This window comes from Staurois parvus, unplaced genomic scaffold, assembly GCF_062004578.1.
Source record: "Staurois parvus isolate SC_StPar_1 unplaced genomic scaffold, SC_StPar_1.0 ptg000299l, whole genome shotgun sequence".
In the NCBI taxonomy this organism is placed as follows: domain Eukaryota; kingdom Metazoa; phylum Chordata; class Amphibia; order Anura; family Ranidae; genus Staurois; species Staurois parvus.
The window spans coordinates 10,944,857-10,967,785 of NW_028318095.1; the positions used below are offsets into that span (position 1 = coordinate 10,944,857).

The window sequence follows — 22,929 nt, forward strand, 5'->3', positions numbered from 1 at the left end:
ACTGGGGGAAGCTGAAGACCAGTGAGTACTGAATGAGCACCGAGGTGCTCTTTAAATAGCCCGCCCAGCGTCGACAGGCGCGCCTGGGTCATAGTGCCTGCCCGTTCCGTCATTGGTGACAGGCATGCCTGGGTCTTAGTGCCCGCCTGCCTGTATGCCTTGTCGGGATCCTGCGCATGCGCAGATTCATGCGCTGCAGCGATCTTCTTGTTCCCTGACAGTTGGTTACCTCCTTCCAACTTCCAAGCGACACCTTTCTCCAGTGATACCAGACTAGATCTTCAGTGGACAGCCCCTCGGTCAGCTTTTTGTAGCATCAGTATCCAGGCCCTCAGGTCATCCACCTGAGGCCTCACAAACAACAAGCACATGGCAGCATTGCCCTGGAGGGCAGCAGCCCTCCAGGCTCTACTGATTCTCAGCAGGAAAAGACCCAGAAGCTTAGTCTCTCAGAGTATGTATGCAGTTACCCAGAAGTCTTCAGGGCCTTGGTCCCTGGGATTGGCCAGGGCTGCATAAATATTCATACTGCCCTCTGCATAGCTCCACACCTATGTTCCAGAGAATTCTACCACTCTCTGAAAGCAGAAGATGCTATCGGACTAGCAGGTGAGAACATTGAACTGACATAGTTATTTAGCTGCACTGGATACAGTGAGCACAGCTAGAATTGCCTAACACACTAATTACAGCCACACTGGTTACAATAGGCCAAGCTAAATTTACCTAACCAAAAACTCAACTGAACACAGTGAGCTAGCTCTAAATCTAACTAATCCTAGCACATATCTAGGAGGGTGCTAAACACGTGTTTTCAAAGTTCAGGCATTTTTGTTTTAGCCAGTGGAAAGCACTAGTGGGAGGAGAACAGTTCTTACAGACTCAAAAATGCCTGAAATATGCCAGAAAAACACATCTAAAAATGGTCAAATGATCACTTCAAGCATTTTCAGGCATTCCCATTGAAGTCTATGGGGTAAAAAAAAACAAATCTGACTCAAAAGTAGCTCATGTAGCATTTAGAACTTTAGGTGTTGAGCTACATGCATCTGACTGCTCATGTGTGAACAGTCACCATTTAGTTACATGACATTTAGGATGTTTTGGAGCCTCACGCTTAGAATGAGGCCTTACAGAATACCGTTATCCTTTCAGTAAAGATGTTAGACATTAAAATGGAACTCTTGGAATTATATTTTTTCAAACTTATTTAGGATTGACAAGTTCTGTTTAATATAGGACTAATGGTCCTGCTCTGTATATTGTAGGTCCCATTATCTTTGCAATTGCTGTTTAATTGACTTCACTTTAGGCAAAGTTCACCTTTAAATAAAAATAATATATGCACATTTTTTACAGGTAAAAAAATATTCATTTATTAGTTTTTTGTTAGGAGCCTGTAAATCAGTAGATCGCAGGTGCAATGCCAGGCTTCTGCACACTGCAGTATAGCTGTCTGCCTGTACCTCCGATACGGGCAGGCAGTTACTGATGTCCAGAAAGATCAACAAACTATGGAAGCGCTCATCAGTGCCCTGGTAGTTCATTGAAATCTACAAGCCGCAACAGCTTAAGGTACTTGTAGGCATTAATTCACCCTAAAAACAGGTGGAACATGTAACGTGTTCCAAAGGTGAACCCATCCTTTAAGTACCTGACACTCCTACACTAACCTGTGAATTGGACACTTACCAGTGCACTATTTAGAGAGAGCAGAACTAAGAGCTGTATACTGCTTATTTTTTGGCCATCTGTGTCCCATTGCAGAGATTTCCTTTCACTTCCTTTCCCATAGCTAAACAGGAAATGAGGGAAAACCCCTACAAATTACAGGAATTCCTTAGGGACCCCCACATCACCAGAACTAGTGTTCTCCCCTCTTTCACATGTTTGGGGACAACCCACAATTGGGGATTTTCAATGATAATGGTAAACAGGACAAATAGGGTGAATAAGTAGCCATTTAAAAAAGTTGCATTTATTACATCTGTACCATATTAACAGTTACAAGTGTTCTTTACAACTTACAAATGGTCTTATAGCATGGTGTGTTCTATATGAGCATAAGAAATGGAATCATAATTTGACAACACAGTTGAAGGGCAAATGTTTATATGGATATTTTTCTCTGTCTGGGGAGCCAATGCTGCAGGCTGGAGGCTCTGAATGATCATTACTAGGCAGTTTATGGATTCGCCAGGGGCAATGCTTGCATTGGCCTTAATTGTGTTTGTTAATTGTATTGTTTTTATAGGCAGTGAGTTCTAGCACCTTTCATACAATAGAACAATTCATCAGCATCCAATGGTGTTCCTACATAACACCCCAACCCTTAACAAACTGCTCTGTTTATATGGAGCGCCTAGCAAACAAAATGACCAAGTCTCCATAGGAGAAAGCGCCCACTTCCTTCTCACTCGCTGGCCTGTCTGCCTGATTTTCCTAACGCTAAAAATCATTTGTCGTTTAACACTTTACAAATCCAGCACAGCAATCACCGACCCCTTCTGGTGAATTAAAGCTTATTTCCTTGAAACGGCAGGGACCATTTATTATAAGAAAATTAATTAAACTTGAGCATTAGGAGACCCACCAGCTCCATTATTTATTATACTTTAACGGCTGCCTGGTTACCATTTTTATTTTGCTTCCTCTTCAAAAAAAGAAACAAAAAACAATGGCAGATAATATCACAATTAGGAAATGTAAGCAGGAAGGCATTGTTTGATGAAAATACATCACTCGGAGACAAGGTAATTAATAAATCTGCTGCTGATGGATGGATTGAGAAGGACTTGTATCAGTTCATCAAAACAAGAAGACATTGATTTAGTTCTTCTAGAGAATAATGGAAGATGGGAGATATATCATATACACGGTATATCAGCTTCTGGATGTCACTTATTGGCATCTGTGCTTTTTACATCAAACATTCTTTTGTCTTTACAAAGGGTCTCATATTTATAGTTCCGTTACAGGGAGATCATTTCTAGATAGCATGGAGTCGTATGTTGTGTTCTGTAGGATATACAGTACAACTTTTATATTTTAATTTTTAGTTTTGGATAGAGTGAAAGAAAACTCTGGTATGTTTTTACTGCTACCCAAGGCTTTGTTAGAAAGATCTAACTTATCCTCATGTATTGTCATGGTGACAGGAGTTAAAAGCCTAATTGATCACTGTTTTAAATCAGCTAAATACATTCCACATGCATCTAAACAAAATGCGTTCAATGTCCTACAGCTTGTTTCCATTTTAACCACTTCAGGTCCGGACACTTTTACCCCCTTCCTCTCCAGGGCAATTTTTTTTTTTTTTTAAAAGAAGCTTTATTGGGTTTTATTGTACACACAAAATAACCAACGATGAGGTTTTTCAGTATTCATAGCGTGGCAACATGCCAAAACAGATGAATAAATTCCAGGATAACAATTTACTCATAAACATATTACAGAAGCCCCGAAAGAATCCGAGAGGGAATGGAGAAGTTTGGAATGAAGAGTATCTATGGGAAAATATAGCACATGTAATATGTCAGGGTACAGGGGCTTGAAGTTAAAGTATGCAGGATTTCGAAAAATCACATATATATATATATAAACATACGTAAAGCAAAAGAATAAGCGACTTGAGCGATGTTAACCATTTGTCATATCGACCGATAGGGAGGTCATCGTGCATGAGATTAAAAAAAGGAAAAAAGACAGTAAAAATATAGGATAGAGATAAAGCAGTAGGGACATAAGACCAGGGAGTTGGAAAAGCCAGCATATAAAGAATATGCCAAAAGGGAAAGAATAAAAGGAGAACTGGAGTACAAGAAGTTATGTACCAAAAGTCTGAGGCCAGAGGACCATGAAAACAAGCCAGGATAAAGAGATTAGGATAAAAAAGTAATAGATTGATAAAGTAATAAGATAGTAAAGTATAATGAGATATTAAAGTATAGTGAGAAGCAGCGCATCAGTATGTATAAAGATGTGCTAGTAGGGGACCACTTCATATAGGTCCGCCAGGAAAATGAGAGAGAGATTAAAAAGCCAGATTGGCGAAGTGGGAGTGGAGCAAAGCGAGAACAAAAGAGATTTCTGAGAGATACACAGCATTTATAATGTTACAATCATTTGACCCCTTGAGCAATAGAAACACCATGCATCAGGAATACCCTGGAAACTAGCTTAAATCTAGCTTAGAGAACCATGAGAGGGGTGCTGGGGCTCTGGACTTGGGAGAGCTTTTGAAACATATTGACCCCACTTGCGGTTGAACTTTTCCAGGGCAATTTTAAGCTTTCAGTGCTATCACACTTTGAATGACAATTGCACTGTACCCATATGAATTTTTTTGCATGTTTTTGAGACAGATAAAACTTTATTTTGGTGGTATTTATTCACCACTGGGATTTTTATTTTTTTTTGCTATATAAATGAAAAAAAATTGCAAATAAATAATCTTTCTTCATAAATCTTGGCCAAAATGTATTCAGTTATCTTTTTAGTAAAAAAAAAAAAAACAAATTAGTTTATAACCAAAAATTATAATTTAAAAAAAATGTTTTTACATTTTTATTTTATTTTTTTATATTATTATTTGGTTTTTTTTTACATACTGTCACCCTAGCAGTACAGTGTCACTATAGTGATTTGAAAACAAATTTGAAATATAAACATGTTGCTGACTTTTGCTGATTTCCTTCAAAGACTGTGGGGTTTATTTGCTAAAACTGGCTCACTCAGAATCTCGTACACTGGTGCATGGTAGCCAGTTAGCTTCTAACCTCAGCTTGTTCAATTAAGCTTTAGCAATAAAACCTGGAAGCTGATTGAGCCAGCTTTAGTGAATAAACCCCTATTTGCATTGCTGTTACAATATAGCCTTCTTCCAAAATTTGAATTTCGAAAGAAAATAAAATAGAAAATAAAACAATAGAATAAAATAGAAAATATAGGAATAAAATAGAATAGAAACAAATAGAATATATTTTAATAGAATAGAATAAAATAGAAAGAATATAGCTTTAAATAAAAGAATAGAATAGAAATTAAAAGAGCAGAATAGAAAATAATAGAGTAAAACAGAACAGAATAGAAAATAAAAAATAGAATACAATAGAAAATAAAAGAAAATAAGGGAATAGAATAGAAAAGAATATAATAGAATAAACAAGAATAGATTAGAAAAAATAGAATAGAAAGAATATAGCAGTCTTCCGAAATTTGAAAACAATAGAATAGAACAGAATAGAATGGAATAGAAAAGAACAGAGTAAAGCAGATCAGAATAGAATAGAACATAAAAGACTAGAACACAATAAATTAGAAAAAAAGAAAGAATAGAATAGAAAATAAAAGAATAGAGTAGAATAGAAAATAAATGAATAGAATAGAAAAAGAGAGAATAGAATAGACTAGAATAGAATTGAAACAATATAACCATCTTCAGATAGAATAGAACCAGCTATTCTTCACAATGAATGAATAGATGTGATATTTTTTAATTCAATTGAAATTTGGTTTGAATACTTTGAATCCATTGGAAAAATGTGAATTCCGTTGAAAACAAATAAACAAAACTAAATTAATTTTGTTATGAATGCACCAAAACTAGTAACAAATCCATCCAAAACTAAACTAAATAATTTTTTTCTGTTCTGCACGTCTAGGCCGACATTCTCCCTGTGAGTCCCACCTATAAACCTATAACTCTGCAATCAGAGCTCTAGCTGTGACTCAACGGGGGGGGGGGGGGGGGGGTTGGACCACTGCAAAGGCATTTCTACTCAGGCTGTGGCTGATTTGAAAGAAAACAGACTTTAAGACTTTGCACTCTGAGAAACCTCAAATGTGAAAGTTTAAGGCTCCATTCACACTTGTGCAACTTCAAAATCATGTAATTTTCATTGTGACTTGATGCAACTTTGACGCAACTTTGATGCAACTTTAGATGAGTGTGACTTTAGTGCGACTTTCAAGTCGCACAGATATGAACGGTACTCATTGTAAAACATAGGGTACGACTTGTCATGCGACTTTGGACCCCAAAGTCGCCTGACAAGTCGCACAGTTGTGAATGGGCTGTAATTTAGTTTTAACCAGATAGAAAGTGAAGGAAAAACCAAAACAGAGGAACAAACGACAATAAAAAGGGACAGGGGTTCTTGCCTTCCCCTAATCTACAGGAAAAAAAATGCTTCTGTGTATGTTACTGTTGGAGATTTACTCTTACTTCCTGTCTGGTGAAACTGTTGTCACTGTTGAATAGACCACAATTTGAGCCATGGGTGTCCATTCCAACACCACTCTGCCCAACAGAAGTCTCATGGAATATTATCACCCAAATTGATGCAGTCACTGTTCGAGTAGTCAGACAGCCACAAATTCAGTAGCCAGTCATGCTGTTGGCAAGGATGAAGCAATCGATTATTTTTTCTCATTCAGCCCAGGGGGCTGAATAATAGAAATTCAGGCCATAGATGGCTACCTCTCTTGTAGAGCCCCAGACAGTAGTAAAAACATGATATGGGTTCTAATCCTTCTCCACTCTACGCACAACTAAAAAAAGTTAGCTGGACACATACTTTAAGAGAACACTATTTCACTTTGGTCTGAGAAGTGTTCACCACTAATGGGAAATGTTGACATCATATATAGAGCTCTCATGTTTGTTCTCACTGGTTCGTTACTATACTTTGTTTTGGTAAAGATTCATTTTGTGTCTTTGATTTCTTCAACAGTAAAGTTTCCGGGACTCAGAACCTATGTAGACCCTCACACCTATGAAGATCCTAGTCAAGCTGTGCATGAGTTTGCAAAAGAGCTGGACTCTGCATGTATATCCATAGACAAAGTTATCGGAGCAGGTACGTAGATCAATACATATGTGCCAATACGCAAATCTCATTTTAATCAGTGAATGTACACTAATAGATGTTAGGGTCAGAAAGAAAGAGCACAGGATAGAAGCAGTCTCATAAAAGATACTACTCTGAGGGCAAATGAAAGAAACAAGAAGCTGAGAAAGAAGGGTATCAGACAGTTCTGTGGGTTACTGTGAAGGCACTAAAGACTTGAAAAAAAAGTCTCTCTTTAAGTTAATTTAACCACTTGCCTACCGGGCACTTTTACCCCCTTCCTGCTCAGGCCAATTTTCAGCTTTCCGCACTGTCGCACTTTGAATAACAATTGCACGGTCATGTAACACTGTACCCAAACTAAATCTTTATCATAGAGCTTTCTTTTGGTGGTATTGAATCACCACTGGGTTTTGTTTTTGCTAAACAAACTAAAAAAGACTGAAAATTTGGGGGAAAAAAGTTTTTTCTTAGTTTCTGTTATAAAATTTTGTAAATAAGTAATTTTTCTCCTTCACTGATGTGCACTAATGAGGCTGCAGGAATGGTCACTGATAGGCTGCACTGATGAGCATTGATAGGTGGCACTGATGGGCATTGACAGGCATCACTTGTGGGTATTGACAGGCATCACTGATGGGCACTGAGAGGCAGCACTCATATATGGCACTGATAGGCAGCACTGATGGGCACTGATAGGTGGCACTGACTGGCACTGATAGGCGACACTGATTGGAACTGTTAGGTGATAGCCTTGCCGCATCCGCTAGGGGCGCTCATGCACAATTAGAGTAGGAAGATGTCATATGACGTCCTCCCAGAACGAGAGAACCACCACCCACCCGTCATTTCCTTATATGGCAGGTGGGAGGCAGTTAATGTGTTCTGTCCCATGGGGGACAAAGTACCACAGATGACCAGCATCACACGAAGGGTGCAAAGGGAGGGGAGGGGGGCTTGATAGCTGAAATATTCTATCTAGACAAGCAGACAAGTGCTTGGAGATGGAAAAAAGTGCCATCTGTCTAGACCCGGACTGGGACAAATAATAGGCCCAGGCATTTTAGACTGAGCAGCCAATTTTTCCAGGGACCGTGGTGGGAGGGGGGTAGTGTGTGTGTGTAGGGGGGCTGGCCTTCATGGGGGTGATTGGTGACAGAATATTCATGGAGTTGGTCCTCCACACTGTAATGTAAAGGGGTTCTATGATATATATCGGACTGCACTGTAAAGGGACACTGTAATGATTACAGTGCCCCTTTACAGTGCAGTCCCCTTTATATCGCAGTGCCCCTTTACATTACAGTGCCCCTAGCAATCACAACCCCCCATCACAGTGTCCCTTGCACTCTAAGGACCTTGTCAGAACTATACAGACCTCGCCAGAACTCTACAGACCCCCGCATAAAGACCCTGCCAGAGCTCTACAGACCCCACATACAGACCTCACCAGAACTCTACAGACTCTGCATACAGACCCCTTCAGAACTCTACAGACCCCTTCAGAACTCTACAGACCCCGCCAGAACTCTACAGAGCCCGCTAGAACTCTACAAACCCTGCATACAGACCCCACCAGAACTCTACAGACCTTGCCAGAACTCTACAAACCCTACATACAGACCCCACAGAAGACAGAAGACCTTAATGGAGTGGTGGGGGTGTTGAGGGCAGATGCATTAGTGGATCCCCCTTCAGGCCATAAGTCAACGGAGTCTGTGGCAAGCACAGAAAGTGGAGTGCTGGAACATCAGCAGAAAAGACAGGATGGAGACGTAACTTGGGGGTTGTAGTGTGGCTGCGCACACACACACACATACATGCCAGGTATCTGTGGAGATGAAGCTGTATGCTGCTGCTTGCTGAATGGGAGGTTTCTTCACCGGATAGAGCACAGACACATAGGGCAAAGGCAGAAGCCAAGACAAATCTGTGCAGGAGCCACATGGGGCTCAATCCTGCTCCTGACTAAGGCAGAGATAGTCGAACAGTGCCGAGCAGAGCTGAATGTGAGAGCTGTGCCTGCGTTCGGCAGGAGGGTGGAGAACAGCGGGGAGGAGGGGGCTGGGCTTGTTCTCTAATGCAGGCAGCCTCCTGAACTGAGGGCTGCAGATGTGCAGGCCAGCAGCCCCGGCCCAGCTGGAAAACATGTGGTGTACCCTATGGCCAGTCTGAGCCTGCATCTGTCAAAACAGCCATCTCCTTGATAGCTGTATTGTCGGATGGCAATGGAGGAAAGAGGGGTGCCCTGTCCAACCCAACAGCTAGCTTTAGACAGCGAAAAGGAAGATAGGGCAATGTACTAGACATGCGCTATTTGTTTTTTTTATGAATCTAAATTCGGACTAAATTTTCATTATGCAGAGAGTTGGATGTATCCAAATCTCCTAATAAGAACAGTAACTAATTTCAATGAATCTGAAATAAATTATAACAAAATAATGATATAAATTTGTTTCATTTGGATTTTTGAAGCATCCCAAATAACAAATGATTTGAATTCATGAAAATTAAAAAAAAGTAAAACCAGTGTGGGGGTCACTCCATTCCATACCAGGTCCTTCAGGTCTGGTATAGATTTTGAGGGGAACCCCATGCCAAAATGTAAAAAAATGGCATGGGGTCCCCTCAAAATTCATACCAAACCATCATCTGAGCATGCAGCCTGGCAGGCCAGGAAAAGGGGGGGTGAGTGCTCCCCCCCCCAAATATTAAAAGGTCACATGCCTTCGACATAAGGGTGTGCTTTTTGGGGAGATGCCTCCAAAGCATTTTGTCCCCATGTTGACGAGGCCAAGAGACTCTTCCCCACAACCCTGGCCCAGTGGTTGTGGGAGTGTGGGGGCAGACTTATCAGAATCTGGAAGCCCCTTTTAACAAGGAGCTCACAGATCCAGCCACCTCCATATAAATGAGTATGGGGTACATAGTATTCCTACTCATTCACCAAAAAAAGTCAGAAGTAAATAAAAACACTAACAGTTTTTGACATAGTCTTTATAAAACAATGACTAAATAAACATATCCCCCGATGAAAATCCCATATCAGTCATGGTGCTGCCCTAAGCACCCCCCCATATTGAGGGCATGTGGATTGGTATGGTTTGGGGGGCCTTTTCCTGGTTTTTCCTTGCTAGGCTGCATGCTCAGATAAGGGTCTGGTATGAATTTCAGGGGCGACCCCATGACATTTTTTTGGCACAAAGTCTCCCTTAAAAGCCATACCAGACCCGAAGGGCCTGGTATAGATCAGTGGGGGACTCCTACACTGTTTTTTTTTTTTCAATGCCTCTTTTGTTTACATTCTGGTGTTATGATTAGTCAAAGTTGCAAGCAACTTGCATCAAAGTTGCAAGCAAGTCCCTGAAATGACATAACGAATGGATCCAAAATACTGTAACTTCTGAAAAATATGAATTGATTCAGAAATAATGAATATACAAAACAAATCCAAATCAATGAAAAAAATTCCAAAAACAAATCATTTTAATGTAACGAATATGACGAAACTAAATTAATCAATTAATTAACCTAAACCAAAATGAAACACATCTCTACAATGTGCTTCATGTACTTTGTTCCCTGGGGAACACGATAATAAAAATGGAAGTGAGATTTCTTCTTTAAAGTGAAATTCCATACTTACAGCTGAAATACATATAAGATTGGATTTGTAATTTAGGCCAGAGATTTTTATGATACCCATACCTCTGCTGGTCAGTAAGTTTGATCTGCTACCTCCTGGCTTAAAGAAGTGATGCATTGTTGAACCAGGACTATGAATAACTTCATTAAGAACATATACAAAATGTTCAAAGTTATAATATAGCAAAACTCCAGATTTGCATATTTGTTTTGAATGTCCCATTGGGTCGGCAAAACAGCTAGGCAGCTAGCATTTTCAAAGAGACGAAAAAAGTTCAGCGATGGTATCCTTCATATTTCTTCAGTACAAGTTTCTTTAAGGATTATAAAGATAATGAAAGAAGAAGAAAAATAAATTAAAGGAGGATCTGTCTGTACAGCATTTATTTCATTTCTAAATTGATGTCTTCCTGGTGCAAGTGAAGCAGGAATAAATAAAATATATTAAGCTGTTCTATGCAACATCCCTGTTTTCTTTTTCTTTTTCTTGTCTTCTAACTTCATCCTCCCACGGTTGAGCTCAAAAAGCCTTTGCACAAAAATTGGTTCTTTATTGTGGCCGGTAATATTGGAAACTCTGGGATAGCTGACATCATGTTGATTTTGGAAAGAAACTGTAAATATCAATGTAATAGTAACATTTCAGCTGTCAGTATAAGAAATAACTAAATAAATCAAGTTGAAAATGAAATATTTTTATATCACATCATTGGCGACGTGGTGGGTTGAGTGATGTTTTCAAAATGATTAGGAAAAAGGGACGTTGTAGAAATGTTTCTGCCATGTCGACAAATGTTAGTTTCCTGCTAATTCTGTAAATGCCATTAGGAGCTCCTGACATGAATGTACGGCAAGATTTCAGTAGCATCATTAATGTTTTCGATTGCAATTTACTACTTTTAAGCTAAACTTTTTATGTGCTTTCAATGCAGGAGAGTTTGGTGAGGTGTGTAGCGGACGATTAAAACTACCATCCAAAAAGGAAGTTAGCGTGGCAATAAAAACTCTAAAAGTTGGTTACACTGAAAAACAGAGAAGAGATTTCTTGAGTGAAGCCAGCATCATGGGTCAGTTTGAGCATCCCAACATTATACGACTGGAAGGCGTTGTTACTAAAAGTAAGTACCAATATAAAACAACAACTATTTGTTCCTGAATTTTACAAGGTGTACACTTCAAAGTCTGTTCTCTTTAAGTAAGAAGTGCTATACGCATTCAGATTTCTCTCATACAGCCATCTGGGAGGAGTGAGAAGAAACAATAGATTCCCCTTTCCACACCACACAGTGAGAATGGAGGAATATCCCTTGCCGGCTATAGTATTCTAACAGACGCTGCTCCTGCTACTGCCTGAATACCCAAAAAATCACTGTTCAGCTAAAAGTTTCCTCCTAGCTCCTTCCATTTTCAGATTAATATTTGTCGAGCCAGGTTGTGCAGACAAGGCTACCTACAGCTCGGACTCCCGGCAATTCCTGCTAAAACTGAAATTTAAGCCAGGGGCAAATGTGTCAGCACTTTCCAGCTTGAGTTGTGTATGGCCAACAAAATGTGAATCTGTCTATGGTCTCTACGCAGGTGAATTAAAAATTATTCTAAGCCACTTAAAAAAAAGTAAACATGTTATACTCACCCATTCTGTGCAATGGTTTTGCACAAAGTAGCCCGATCCTCCTCTTCTGGGGTCCCCTTCTAGCGCTCCCAGCTCCTCTTTGGTGGCACTTGTGCAATCTCAATCCTGAGCCACACTACCTGCTTCCATAGACATAGACAGTATGGCTCGGCCCCACCCCCTGCTCCCTCATCACTGAATTTGATTGACAGCAACAGAAGCCAGAAGCTATCAATCTGCTTTGTGAGGAGAGAAAGAGCCAAGGGAGCTGCTGCTTTTGGGCACAGTGCTGTATCGCGATCGCGCTCAGGTTAGTATAACAGGGAGATCCTGAACACAAAATGTTTTTTCGCTTTAATGCAAAGAATGCATTAAGGTAAAAAAAACCTTAAGGCTTTAGATCCACTTTAAACATTGGGATAAACATAGGTCTATGTGGAGAGAAAAAATTAAAAAAGTCCCCTAGAAATGAAAAAAGGGAAGATGTGACAGACTGCTTGGTCTTTTTTTGTTTTTATATTTTTTTAGGATTCTTCAAGCTGTTTGCTTGTGTAGCAGAGGAAATTAATCCTATCTGTGACTGCTGTAACCTGCTGACTTGCATCTCCTCTGAAATCTCACCCTTGCACTGGATACACACAAGGCAGTGAGGGATTTCAGTCTCCCCCCCCCCTTCTCCTCTCAGACTGTAATAGAGAGAGATCCAATCAGAAGAGCCATTAAAAGAGCCAATGACAGGGACTTTCTCAAGCAGGAGGTGCAGCTGCAAAGCATTGTGGAATATGCAGTCTTGAACAGAAACGGCCTGATAGGCTTATATAGGAATGGAACTACAGAGGCCAGCATGCTTAGTGAGAGCAAAGTGAAGGACTCCATCTTGTTTTTCCTGAGGGGGGGCAGTCTGCATGTGGCAAGGTAACAGTCTGCATGTTGCAAAGAAGTGCTTATGGTCAGTTCACAGCATGCTGAGTTATCGGCATCAGTCAAGGGAACATCCAAACTGAGAGAAGTGACCTACAGTACTGTGCCTACACCGACAGGGTGAAGCGCTCATCGTTAGGTGACCAGAGGAGCCTGTCATTTCCAGGGCGATCGTTTGGGCCTTAGTCACAGAATCTGGTGAGAGGGATTTTTCCCACTGTCAGATGACAGGAACACTGCACACATACAGAGACATTATACTTTGCCCATACTCACCAGGCACTGGGTTGTGTAGATGGCCCTGCTAAACAGTATTTGCTTTGCTATACAAATACTGCCACGGGATTACAATTATACTTTACCATAGGAGTTTAAGTGCACCAACGAAAGTGGCTAGCTGAAGATCCCAAGATTCATCCTGTTACCAACTGAAGTTACTGGTACCATACGGGCACGTGCACACGCATGCGTATTCAGGCCTCTATATTGCATGGTGTGTGAGGGAATAGCTTTACCTTGGAAAGTAGCTATTAAGCATCGTTTGGGTACAGTGTTTGCTTACTGGGCTTGTGGTGTCGGGGGTTAGAAGGGAGAAGTCTGACGCAACAGAGAGTCATTCTTCTGCTCTCCTCCTGCTTGGACATCATAGAGCCAAATTTATGTAAAGGAGTTAAATCCACTTTGAGGTTGCCATTTAAGTGTTTGCCTCTGCTCTTGGGGTTATTAATGGTTGGAATCCCCTGAAAGCAGCCTGAGTGTAAAAGTGAGCTATATTGCCTTCGGTCACAGTATTTGTTTTTCTCTTGATTCACCTAACGTATACCGGTTGTTAATGTTTATTACTTCCCATAGAGGTCTTACAATAAAGCTGATCTCTGGGTCTTATTATAAAGTATCTGCTTTTCATTGGTCCTTGCACTTACACTATTGCCAGGTGTGTCAGTTGGGGCTGAGACAGTTCTTGGGGTTGAAAGGCAGAGTGGGGGAGTGAACAAACGTAAGCAGCCCCTATGGGGGTATCGCTACACTTGCATATCCTTACCCTAAAGATCCCACATTATGCTTGCTAGTAGAATAGATTTACACTATATTGCCAAAAGTATTGGGACGCCTGCCTTTACATGCACATGAACTTTAATTGCATCCCAGTCTTAGTCCATAGGATTCAATATTGAGTTGGCTCATCCTTTGCAGCTTTAACAGCTTCAACTCTTCTGGGAAGGCTGTCCACAAGGTTTCGGAGTGTGTATGGGAATATTTGACCATTCTTCCAGAAGCGCATTTGTGATGTCAGGCACTGATGTTGGACGAGAAGGCCTGGCTTGCAGTCTCCACTCTAATTCATCCCAAAGGTGTTCTATTGGGTTGAGTTCAGGACTCTGTGCAGGCCAATCAGGTTCCTCCACTCCAAACTCGCTCTTCCTTGTCTTTATGGACCTTGTTTTGTGCACTGGTGCGCAGTCATGTTGGAACAGGAAGGGGCCATCCCCAAACTGTCCCCACTGTATGCTGATACCTTAAAATTTCTCTTCACTGGAACTAAGGGGCCAAGCCCAATCCCTAAACAGCAACCCCATACCATAAACCCTCCTCCACCTTACACTTGGCACAATGCAGTCAGGCAAGTACTGTTCTCCTGGCAACCACCAAACCCAGACAAATCTGTCGGATTGCCAGACAGAGAAGTGTGAATTGTCACTTCAGAGAACATGTCTCCACTGCTCTAGAGTACAGTGGTAGCGTGCTTTACACCACTGCATCCAACACTTTGCACTGCACTTGGTGATGTAAGACTTGGATGCAGCTGTTAGGCCATGGAAACCCATTCCATGAAGATCTCTACGCACTGTTGTTGTGCTAATCTTAAGGCCACATGAAGTTTGGAGGTCATTAGCTATTGCCTCTGCAGACAGTTGCTGCTGCTCTGACCCCGCTTACGTGGTCTACCATTTTTGGCTGAATTTCTGTTGTTCACAGTTGCTTCCACTTTGTTACAATATCACTGACAGTTGACCGTAAAATATTTAGTTGCAAGGAAATTTCATAGATGGACTTATTGCACAGGTGGCAACCTATCACGGTACCACACTTGAATTTACTGAGCTCCTGAGAGCGACCCATTCTTTCACAAATGTTTGTAGAAGCAGTCTGCATGCCTAGGTGCTTGATTTTATAAACCTGTGGCCATGGAAGTGATTGGAACACCTGAATACAATGATTTGGAGGGTTGTCCAATTACTTTTGGCAATATAGTTTATCTATTACTGACTACCAGATAGACCCAGCACATTACATCACTTCCTTTCTGACAGAGAGTTGGGGAGAACCTCTGCCAACAAGACAGACAGATAGCAGTAATAATCAATAGAGGCTCTAACGCTCCCCCTGCTCTAATCAAGGATAAAAGTTTTGGTTGGAATGGGTGTTTAACCTGTTCCCTAAACGGCTAGTTGTCTAGTTCTGGGACGACGTCCATGGACATCATTCCAGAACACGCCCCCTGCGCACCCCCAGCAGCAAGCACCCTGCAATAACCGGCAATTGCCAGAGAAGTGATCAACACTGATGATCAGTGCCCAGCAGTGCTGCCCACCTGTACCCATCAGTGCAGCCTACCTGTACCCAGCAATGCCATCCACCTGTGCCCTGCAGTGCCACCCATAAAGGCTGTAAAAGCAATCATTTCTCCTTCTCTCTGGCTGCATTATTGCAGCCATTGAGAAGTACTGTGAGATCTTTGATTGGTCACAGCTTGTCACATGGTACAAGGCTGTTGTGAATAGCGTTGTACCATGTAACCTCTGTGATCATTCACAGATTTCACACGTAGTAAGCAATGATATCAGGAAGTGACATCTTGCTTACTACTATTCATGTGATCACTTATTGGCCACACAGAGGTCCTATACAGTGATCTGTGTTTTGGAGGACACAGTGGGCACCAGAGCACGGTGCCGCACGCTCCCAGGGAGAGCGCACAGGCAGGGAATGCGGAGGCGGTTTATAAACGGCCACCCGCTCCTGCACTGCTCCCGTCCAGCCATTTATGTACATAATGGGACAGGACGGGAAGTGGTTAAATACAGATGTAACATATAATATATTACCAAAGGTGAACTTACCCTTTAAGGCATTTTCACAGTAACCCGCACAATAAAACTTGTAAAAACCTTTGTGAGGTCAGGCAGGGGGTCAAAGTGAAATGCGTTTTGAAGTGTGAAGTGCATCCCACTGTTTACTTTTTTTTAAAGTTTATTTGAGGTGTCACATAGTGACATTTCATTCAGTTCTCTAGGAAAGGCGTGTATTGCGTAGCAATACTATTCCCTGTGGTGCCATCCAGTGAGCTGCAGACAAAGCAGCATTATGGTGTGAACATAGCACATAGAAAACAGTTTTTTCTATGTGGTCTTGCAGCGATTGGCGTTGATCCAGTGTGGAAAAATGCCAGTCACGGCACCTAGTGTGAACAGTTTATCCCTGACATTACTGAGCCTGCTTTCCTATTCTAAGAATAGGAAATTCCTGAAAATTAATTTGTTCAGGCCACAAAATGGGTGGTAAAGCAGTGCTAACAAGTGAGGTCACTTTTCCATCTCGAGAAACAACACAGTTAAGTAAACACAGAGGTTTAGTAAAATGTTCAGACAAATCTACAGTTAAGATAGCAATCTGTACAAGTCAGAAAAAATAACAGCGAAATACAAGGGAGTCAGATAAGAAGTAAAGAGGTGGGATATGGAACAGGAAAAGTGCAGAAGGAGAGTCACAGAGTTGAGATAGTCTGATAGTGTTTTGAAAGCTGAGATCCACGTTTACGTACATGTGTTTTTTGAATGTGTAACTTTCACAGGTTGTTAGCCTAATTACAGATTTGACTAAAAATGCGTATAGAGGCATTGTTTGATTTTGGATAGAGTAGGGAAGGATTAGAACCGCTGTCGGGTGTTTATTGCTGCGTCCCCCCTGGGGAGATTCACTCTTTCTTTTTGTCCTGGTGACCATTGTCACTGAGACAGAATGGGATGGGGATTCCAAAATTTTGGATTTTTCAAGTTCTCCAAATTGGAACACCTGTTCTTATGACAGCTCTGTAAGAGCTCCTTTACACTAGCTCCACCTTCTGAAAAGTGATCTGTAGAAGAACGATTTTAAGAGGGCATTTGACAGACATTGAGGAGGCATTGGGCGAGATTTGATAAAATTGGTGCAGCTGTGCATGGTAGCCAATCAGCTTTTAACTTCAACATAACATAGATAGTGCAGCGCTAAAAAATATGACTGCACCAGTGTTTGTAAGGTAGTGCAAAGTTCCTTAGATCTTATCAAACAAAGATGAAGTAATGGCGTGTACCCCACACGCCTTCACTTCACCATAAAAACGCACAATATGAATGCACAATAAAAAGATAGTCCAATAAAAGTCTGGTGATCAAAAAAGCCACAGATGGGTTGAGAAAGGTTTGATAAGATCCCTGTGACACATATAGTCCAGCGTTATGCAGAAAATGAGTAAATTGCGCACTCACCGGAAGCACAATTTAATTGCGCATTTGTGTCTCATACACCAAAGGTCACTCCAGCTGTGGATGGAAAGAAGCTCGGAACGGGTGACTCCGTGATGGGGGGTGCCACATCTGGGGGTACCTTATAGTAGGCCTGGCTCCAAACAGGATCAGCTGAATGTTACTCTGGGCCCTGGGATAGTCACCTTGTGGTCCAGCTGGTATAGGTGAGTGGCCGCCGGACCTCCCTTCTGATGATGTACGTGTGATAAGAAACGCGCATCAAGGAGGAGCCCCTGCTAGCTGTGACGTCAAGCCGCCGGATCAAGGAGGTCCGGTGGCCAATCACCTATACCAGCTGGACCACAAGGTGACTATCCCAGGGCCCAGACGCCGGACTATATGTGTCACAGGGATCTTATCAAACCTTTCTCAACCCATCTGTGGCTTTTTTGATCACCAGACTTTTATTGGACTATCTTTTTATTGTGCATTCATATTGTGCGTTTTTATGGTGAAGTGAAAGCGTGTGGGGTACACGCCATTACTTCATCTTTGTTTGGGAAGGTCATACACATCGCATGTGGCCTATACTATTTGATAAGATCTAAGGAACTTTGCACTACCTTACAAACACTGGTGCAGTCATATTTTTTAGGGCTGCACTATCTATGTTATGTTGTCAGCTTTAAGGTTTTATGTTTTTTTCTTTTTAGTGTATCAGCTGCTGTATTAGTTAGCACTCACTGAACCCCCTACTATTATAGCTTTTAACTTCAACTTGTTCAATCAAGCTTTGTAAATAAAACCTGGAAGCTGATTGTTTTCCAGGCAGAGCTGCACCATATTTCGCACTGTCCAGTTTTAGTAAATAACCCCCCATTTTGTCGCCTCCTTACTTCCTGATTTAACCACTAAATTCTCGCACAAACACAGAGCAACTGTGAGCTTTGCATGTGGTTGTAGGGCAGTTATGGCACGACTTCAGTCAAATGAATGGGCCATATCCAGCAGGTAGTACTGCCAGCTGAACTCGAGAGGGGCATTAATTATTTCAGCATGTGTACATTATTATTATTATACAGGATTTATATAGTGCCAACAGTTTGCACAGTGCTTTACAATATAAGGGAGGCAGTGCATTTACAATACATAAGGAATAGGAGGGCCCTGCTCATGCAGTTTACAATCTAAACGAAGAGGGAGGTGGTACAAAAGGTGATAGCTGTAGGCGATGTTCTGATGTAGGTGGCTCAAGTACAGTTCTTAGGTGGAGGTGGGGTAGGCTTCTCTGAATAAGTGAGTTTTCAAAGATCGCCTAAAGGCAGACAGGGTGGGGCTGACCAGACATACTGCAGTAGGGAGTTCCAGAGGATGGGAAAGGCTCTAGAGAAGTTCTGGAGGTGAGCATGGGTGGACGTGATGAGGGACCTAAAGAGCAAGATGTCTTTGGAGGAGTGGAGCGGGCAATTTGGACGATATCTGTGGATGAGGTTGGTGATGTAGCTAGGGGCAGATCATTTATTTTTTTGGACTTGAAGCGACTTAACTGGATTAACTGGATGCAAGCAGATGCACATCTATTTACATCCACATGCCCATAGACTAACATAGAGCTTCCGATCAGATCTGTCTGAAAAACTGACAGGCTGACCTGAGCAGACCGCTTACAAGAGATGGGCCTTACTACAAATTTAAAAAAGTATCATATGCAGTGCTTAACAAAAGAATGCACTAATATAGTTCCATTCACTGTACCCATTCAGAAGAACAAATTCCACAAATAGGAAGAGCAAGATTGACCCATCGCAGATAGCAAAATATCAATGACTAATAGTGATATGCAGATAAATGTATTTATAGTTCTTTACAACTGCAGCAAAAATAGAATTCATTTGATGTGCAAATAATTTTCATTTTTAAAAATGTTTCAGGCAAACCGGTGATGATTGTGACAGAATACATGGAAAACGGCTCTCTGGACACTTTTCTGCGAGTAAGTGATGGCTGTATCCTATTACATGTGCCTCTAGCACATATACATCAGACAGAATATCATTGCTTTGAAATGCTCAGCCACTTATTCTCCTCTAATGCTGGATTCACACTGTGGATTTGTGGTACATGGGCACATGGGCAGCAATTTATATGATTCATGTTGGTGTCCTGTGGTGCAATTTATTTTAAATGGCACCCCAATGCATCAACACCCCTGCATTGCACTGCAATTCTTGATAACGCACTACTGTGCATTGTGGTATGCTGTTTTTTTTTACTTAATCTATTTTTATTGAGAGGGTCAATAAAGGTTGGTGTACAAAGAAAAAGAGGGGGGAAGAGTAAAGTAAACCAGATGTACACATTGAAAAATACTGTACATGAGCAGGAGGAGTTTAACATTAAAGCAGAACATCACCCAAAAAGGGAAAGTTTCACTTTTCCACCTCCACCCCCTGTCCCACTTTCAGAAACTTTACATTTGATGGTGGAGTGGGTACCTGTTTTGTAAACAGAATTACACTGACAGATGACCAAGAACAGACAATAACTTTTCTTGAGTCCTATGGATGCGCCCTATCCAATAAAAATGCCTCAGAAAGATAATTAATCCAACATCTTTACACAGATGTTTTGGTGTGTTTTTGGTGTGTTTTGATTCATGCTGAAGAAGCTAAAATTGGATTGCCCATAGGTGCCAGGTGAACAATTATAGGCTGAACAGCACCTGCTTCCAATCATATGCAGCATGTGTTCAGGTATTCCAACAGTCACTGGAGTCAGTTAGCAAAATACAATAACCAGCGGTGGAAATTCAGCCATTAATGTACACTGTTCGGCAAGGATACAGAAATCTGTTACATTTCTGTCATTTGACCCACAGGTTGAATGAAAAAAAATCTGTGTGTATGGCCAGCTTTAAGCAATCCATTTAAATAAATGGACTGCAAAACAACATACTCAAATAGGTGCTGGGAACTTCTAGACTTGCATGTGTTGTCAGACAAAGGATATCCTCAAGCAAGCTCAATAGTTCTGGTGAGGTATTTTCAACACAGAAAGGCTTCCCTCAATGGGCATCCAACAGAAGGTCAAACCATAGAAATTCAGAAATGAGTGCAAGCTCAAAGCAGAGGAAAGAGTCCAAGTGTCAGGACTTGGATCACTTGCTAGTGGCACTGTGCTTACCAGAACAGAAAGTTGTAGTTCTGGTATCCATCAACATGTGTCTCCCAGCAGCCAGCAGATCCCAGATTTCGGTTCCATCTGATGCTGGCTGCTGGGAGGGTATTTAGTCCCTCCTCTACATTTCCCCTTCACTCCAGTGTTTTGCTTTGCTACCTGATACTGCTAGCAGTTTATCTTGTTCCTGCTCTTGATCGTGCTCCTTGCCTTGTACCTATACCCAGAAGCCTGTTACCTTTTTCCAACTCCACCTTGTTCCTGATCCCAGTTTTGGTTTCCCCTTCCTATATGTTCCCCGCACCGCCAATTTTACCTTGCTCTTCTGTGTTCCACATTTGTATATTTTGTATATAGTTAGTTTGCTAGTTAGGCTTTCTGTTACTATGTTAAGTTTTTAGTTAGGTATCTTGTCCCTGGTTTTTTGGTTCACTTATATCTTTATGTTTGCTGGTGTTTGGTTGGATTTTGGTTTTACTTTAAATAAATCGTAGAAATAATTATGGTCTGGTTCCAGTTTCCTAGTGTAGCTAGTCAGATTTGGCCATCTCATATAAAAATAACCAATGCATTTCGGGGGGCAAGACCTCTTCCCCTTCATCAGGGCTCAACACAGGATGAACTCAGAGAAAACAGTGATTTCACAGACCTACATTAGAACCAGTATTGAACTCTCCACATGCAGGAACAACTTAACAGCAGTTTCTGAGCAGCTGCCATAACATGCTGCACGTTAACTCACTGCATAAAGCATTATACAGCTACAGTGACGGAATATTGCAGTGTAGGGTATTGATACTATTAGTTCTACAACAGCCGGCACTGTACCGGCTGCCAATTTTTTTCCAAATACATCCTAAAATAATATACTTCTCCGCATCTAGTAAATTAAGTATAATTATCCCAGTAAATCAACAAACATATGTGGTAATTATACCCAGGAATGTAATCGATAATTTCTATCCAGTACTCAACAATAATTTAATGGCCAATTAGTATCTGAGTCGTGTACTTGAAATTCTTTGCAGAAACACGATGCTCAATTTACAGTCATCCAGCTGGTGGGTATGCTCCGCGGCATAGCATCTGGCATGAAATATCTCTCAGATATGGGTTACGTCCATCGTGACTTGGCAGCACGCAATATACTTATCAACAGTAACCTGGTCTGCAAAGTGTCCGACTTTGGATTGTCCCGTATTCTGGAAGATGACCCAGAGGCAGCGTACACAACCAGGGTGAGAAAAACTTTTTATAAGAATGTATTATATGGTATGAGCATAACCCAAAGGATTGACTGGTCTTGACTAAAGTGGTTCCAGTATGTACTGTATATACTTCTATTACTGTGATGAGGACATAGGGTTGTAAGTAGCAATGGTTAAGTTGATTGGTTCTTTATGCTCTGTACATTCATGGACACAGTCCTTTTCCTTATTATCCATGTTATAGTGAAAATTAAACTATATTTATTTTGACTTATATATTTAATTAAGTAAATATTACTCTAGGTTTTTAGATTTGAAAAGAGTGGTGAGAAGTTAGAACAACTGTCAGGTTTTTTTGCCATTGAGGAAATTGCATTTCTTGCCCTGGTAACCACTGTCACTGAAACTGGAAGAGAGGGGAAATCTTCCAATAGGGACACCTGTTGACATGACAATTATCTAAGAGGGGATTCCCTTACATATCCTTTTGCTTCCTGCTGAATGTACAGAAGAGGAAATGAAGAAAATTTACCCCAATGAGACAGAAAAAAATAATGTAGAGGTTTAACCCTCATCTACTTTCTACAAAGTTTTGATAAACTTTAAGTCAGTAAGAAAAGAAAAGGGGCACACAAGCCTTGCGCATTACCTCAATAGAAACTTTAATAGTAAAAAATATCAGATGTATACTCACAAATGACACATGTAAACAGGCATATCATGACCGACAATGGTCCATGGTCTGAAACGGTGCACGAGTCCCACATGTGAAAAGGACACTTGGAAATGGCTGACATGTGGAACTCATGCACCTTTTCAGACCATGGACCATTGTCGAGCATAATATGCCTGTTTACATTTGTTGTTTGTGAGTATACATCTGCTACTTTTTACAATTAAAGTTTTCATTGAGGTAATGTGCAAGGCTTGTGCGCCCCTTTTCTTTTCTTATTTTCTAGTGCCATATTGGGCTACCCCAGCCCTTAGGGGGCTGCATAGTATTGCCG

The 22,929-nt window shown here is 41.2% G+C and overlaps 1 protein-coding gene across 2 annotated transcripts in view; it reads left to right on the forward strand.

Annotated features, from left to right (window-relative positions):
• EPHA3 (EPH receptor A3) overlaps positions 1-22,929 on the forward strand; it is a 544,240-nt gene that overhangs the window by 462,793 nt on the left and 58,518 nt on the right. For both annotated transcript variants that reach the window (XM_089682929.1, XM_089682930.1), the window contains exons 10-13: positions 6,735-6,860; positions 11,429-11,614; positions 19,469-19,530; positions 21,743-21,952. In XM_089682929.1, the coding sequence (XP_089539055.1) occupies positions 6,735-6,860; positions 11,429-11,614; positions 19,469-19,530; positions 21,743-21,952 (584 nt within the window). The remainder of the gene's footprint in view (positions 1-6,734; positions 6,861-11,428; positions 11,615-19,468; positions 19,531-21,742; positions 21,953-22,929) is intronic.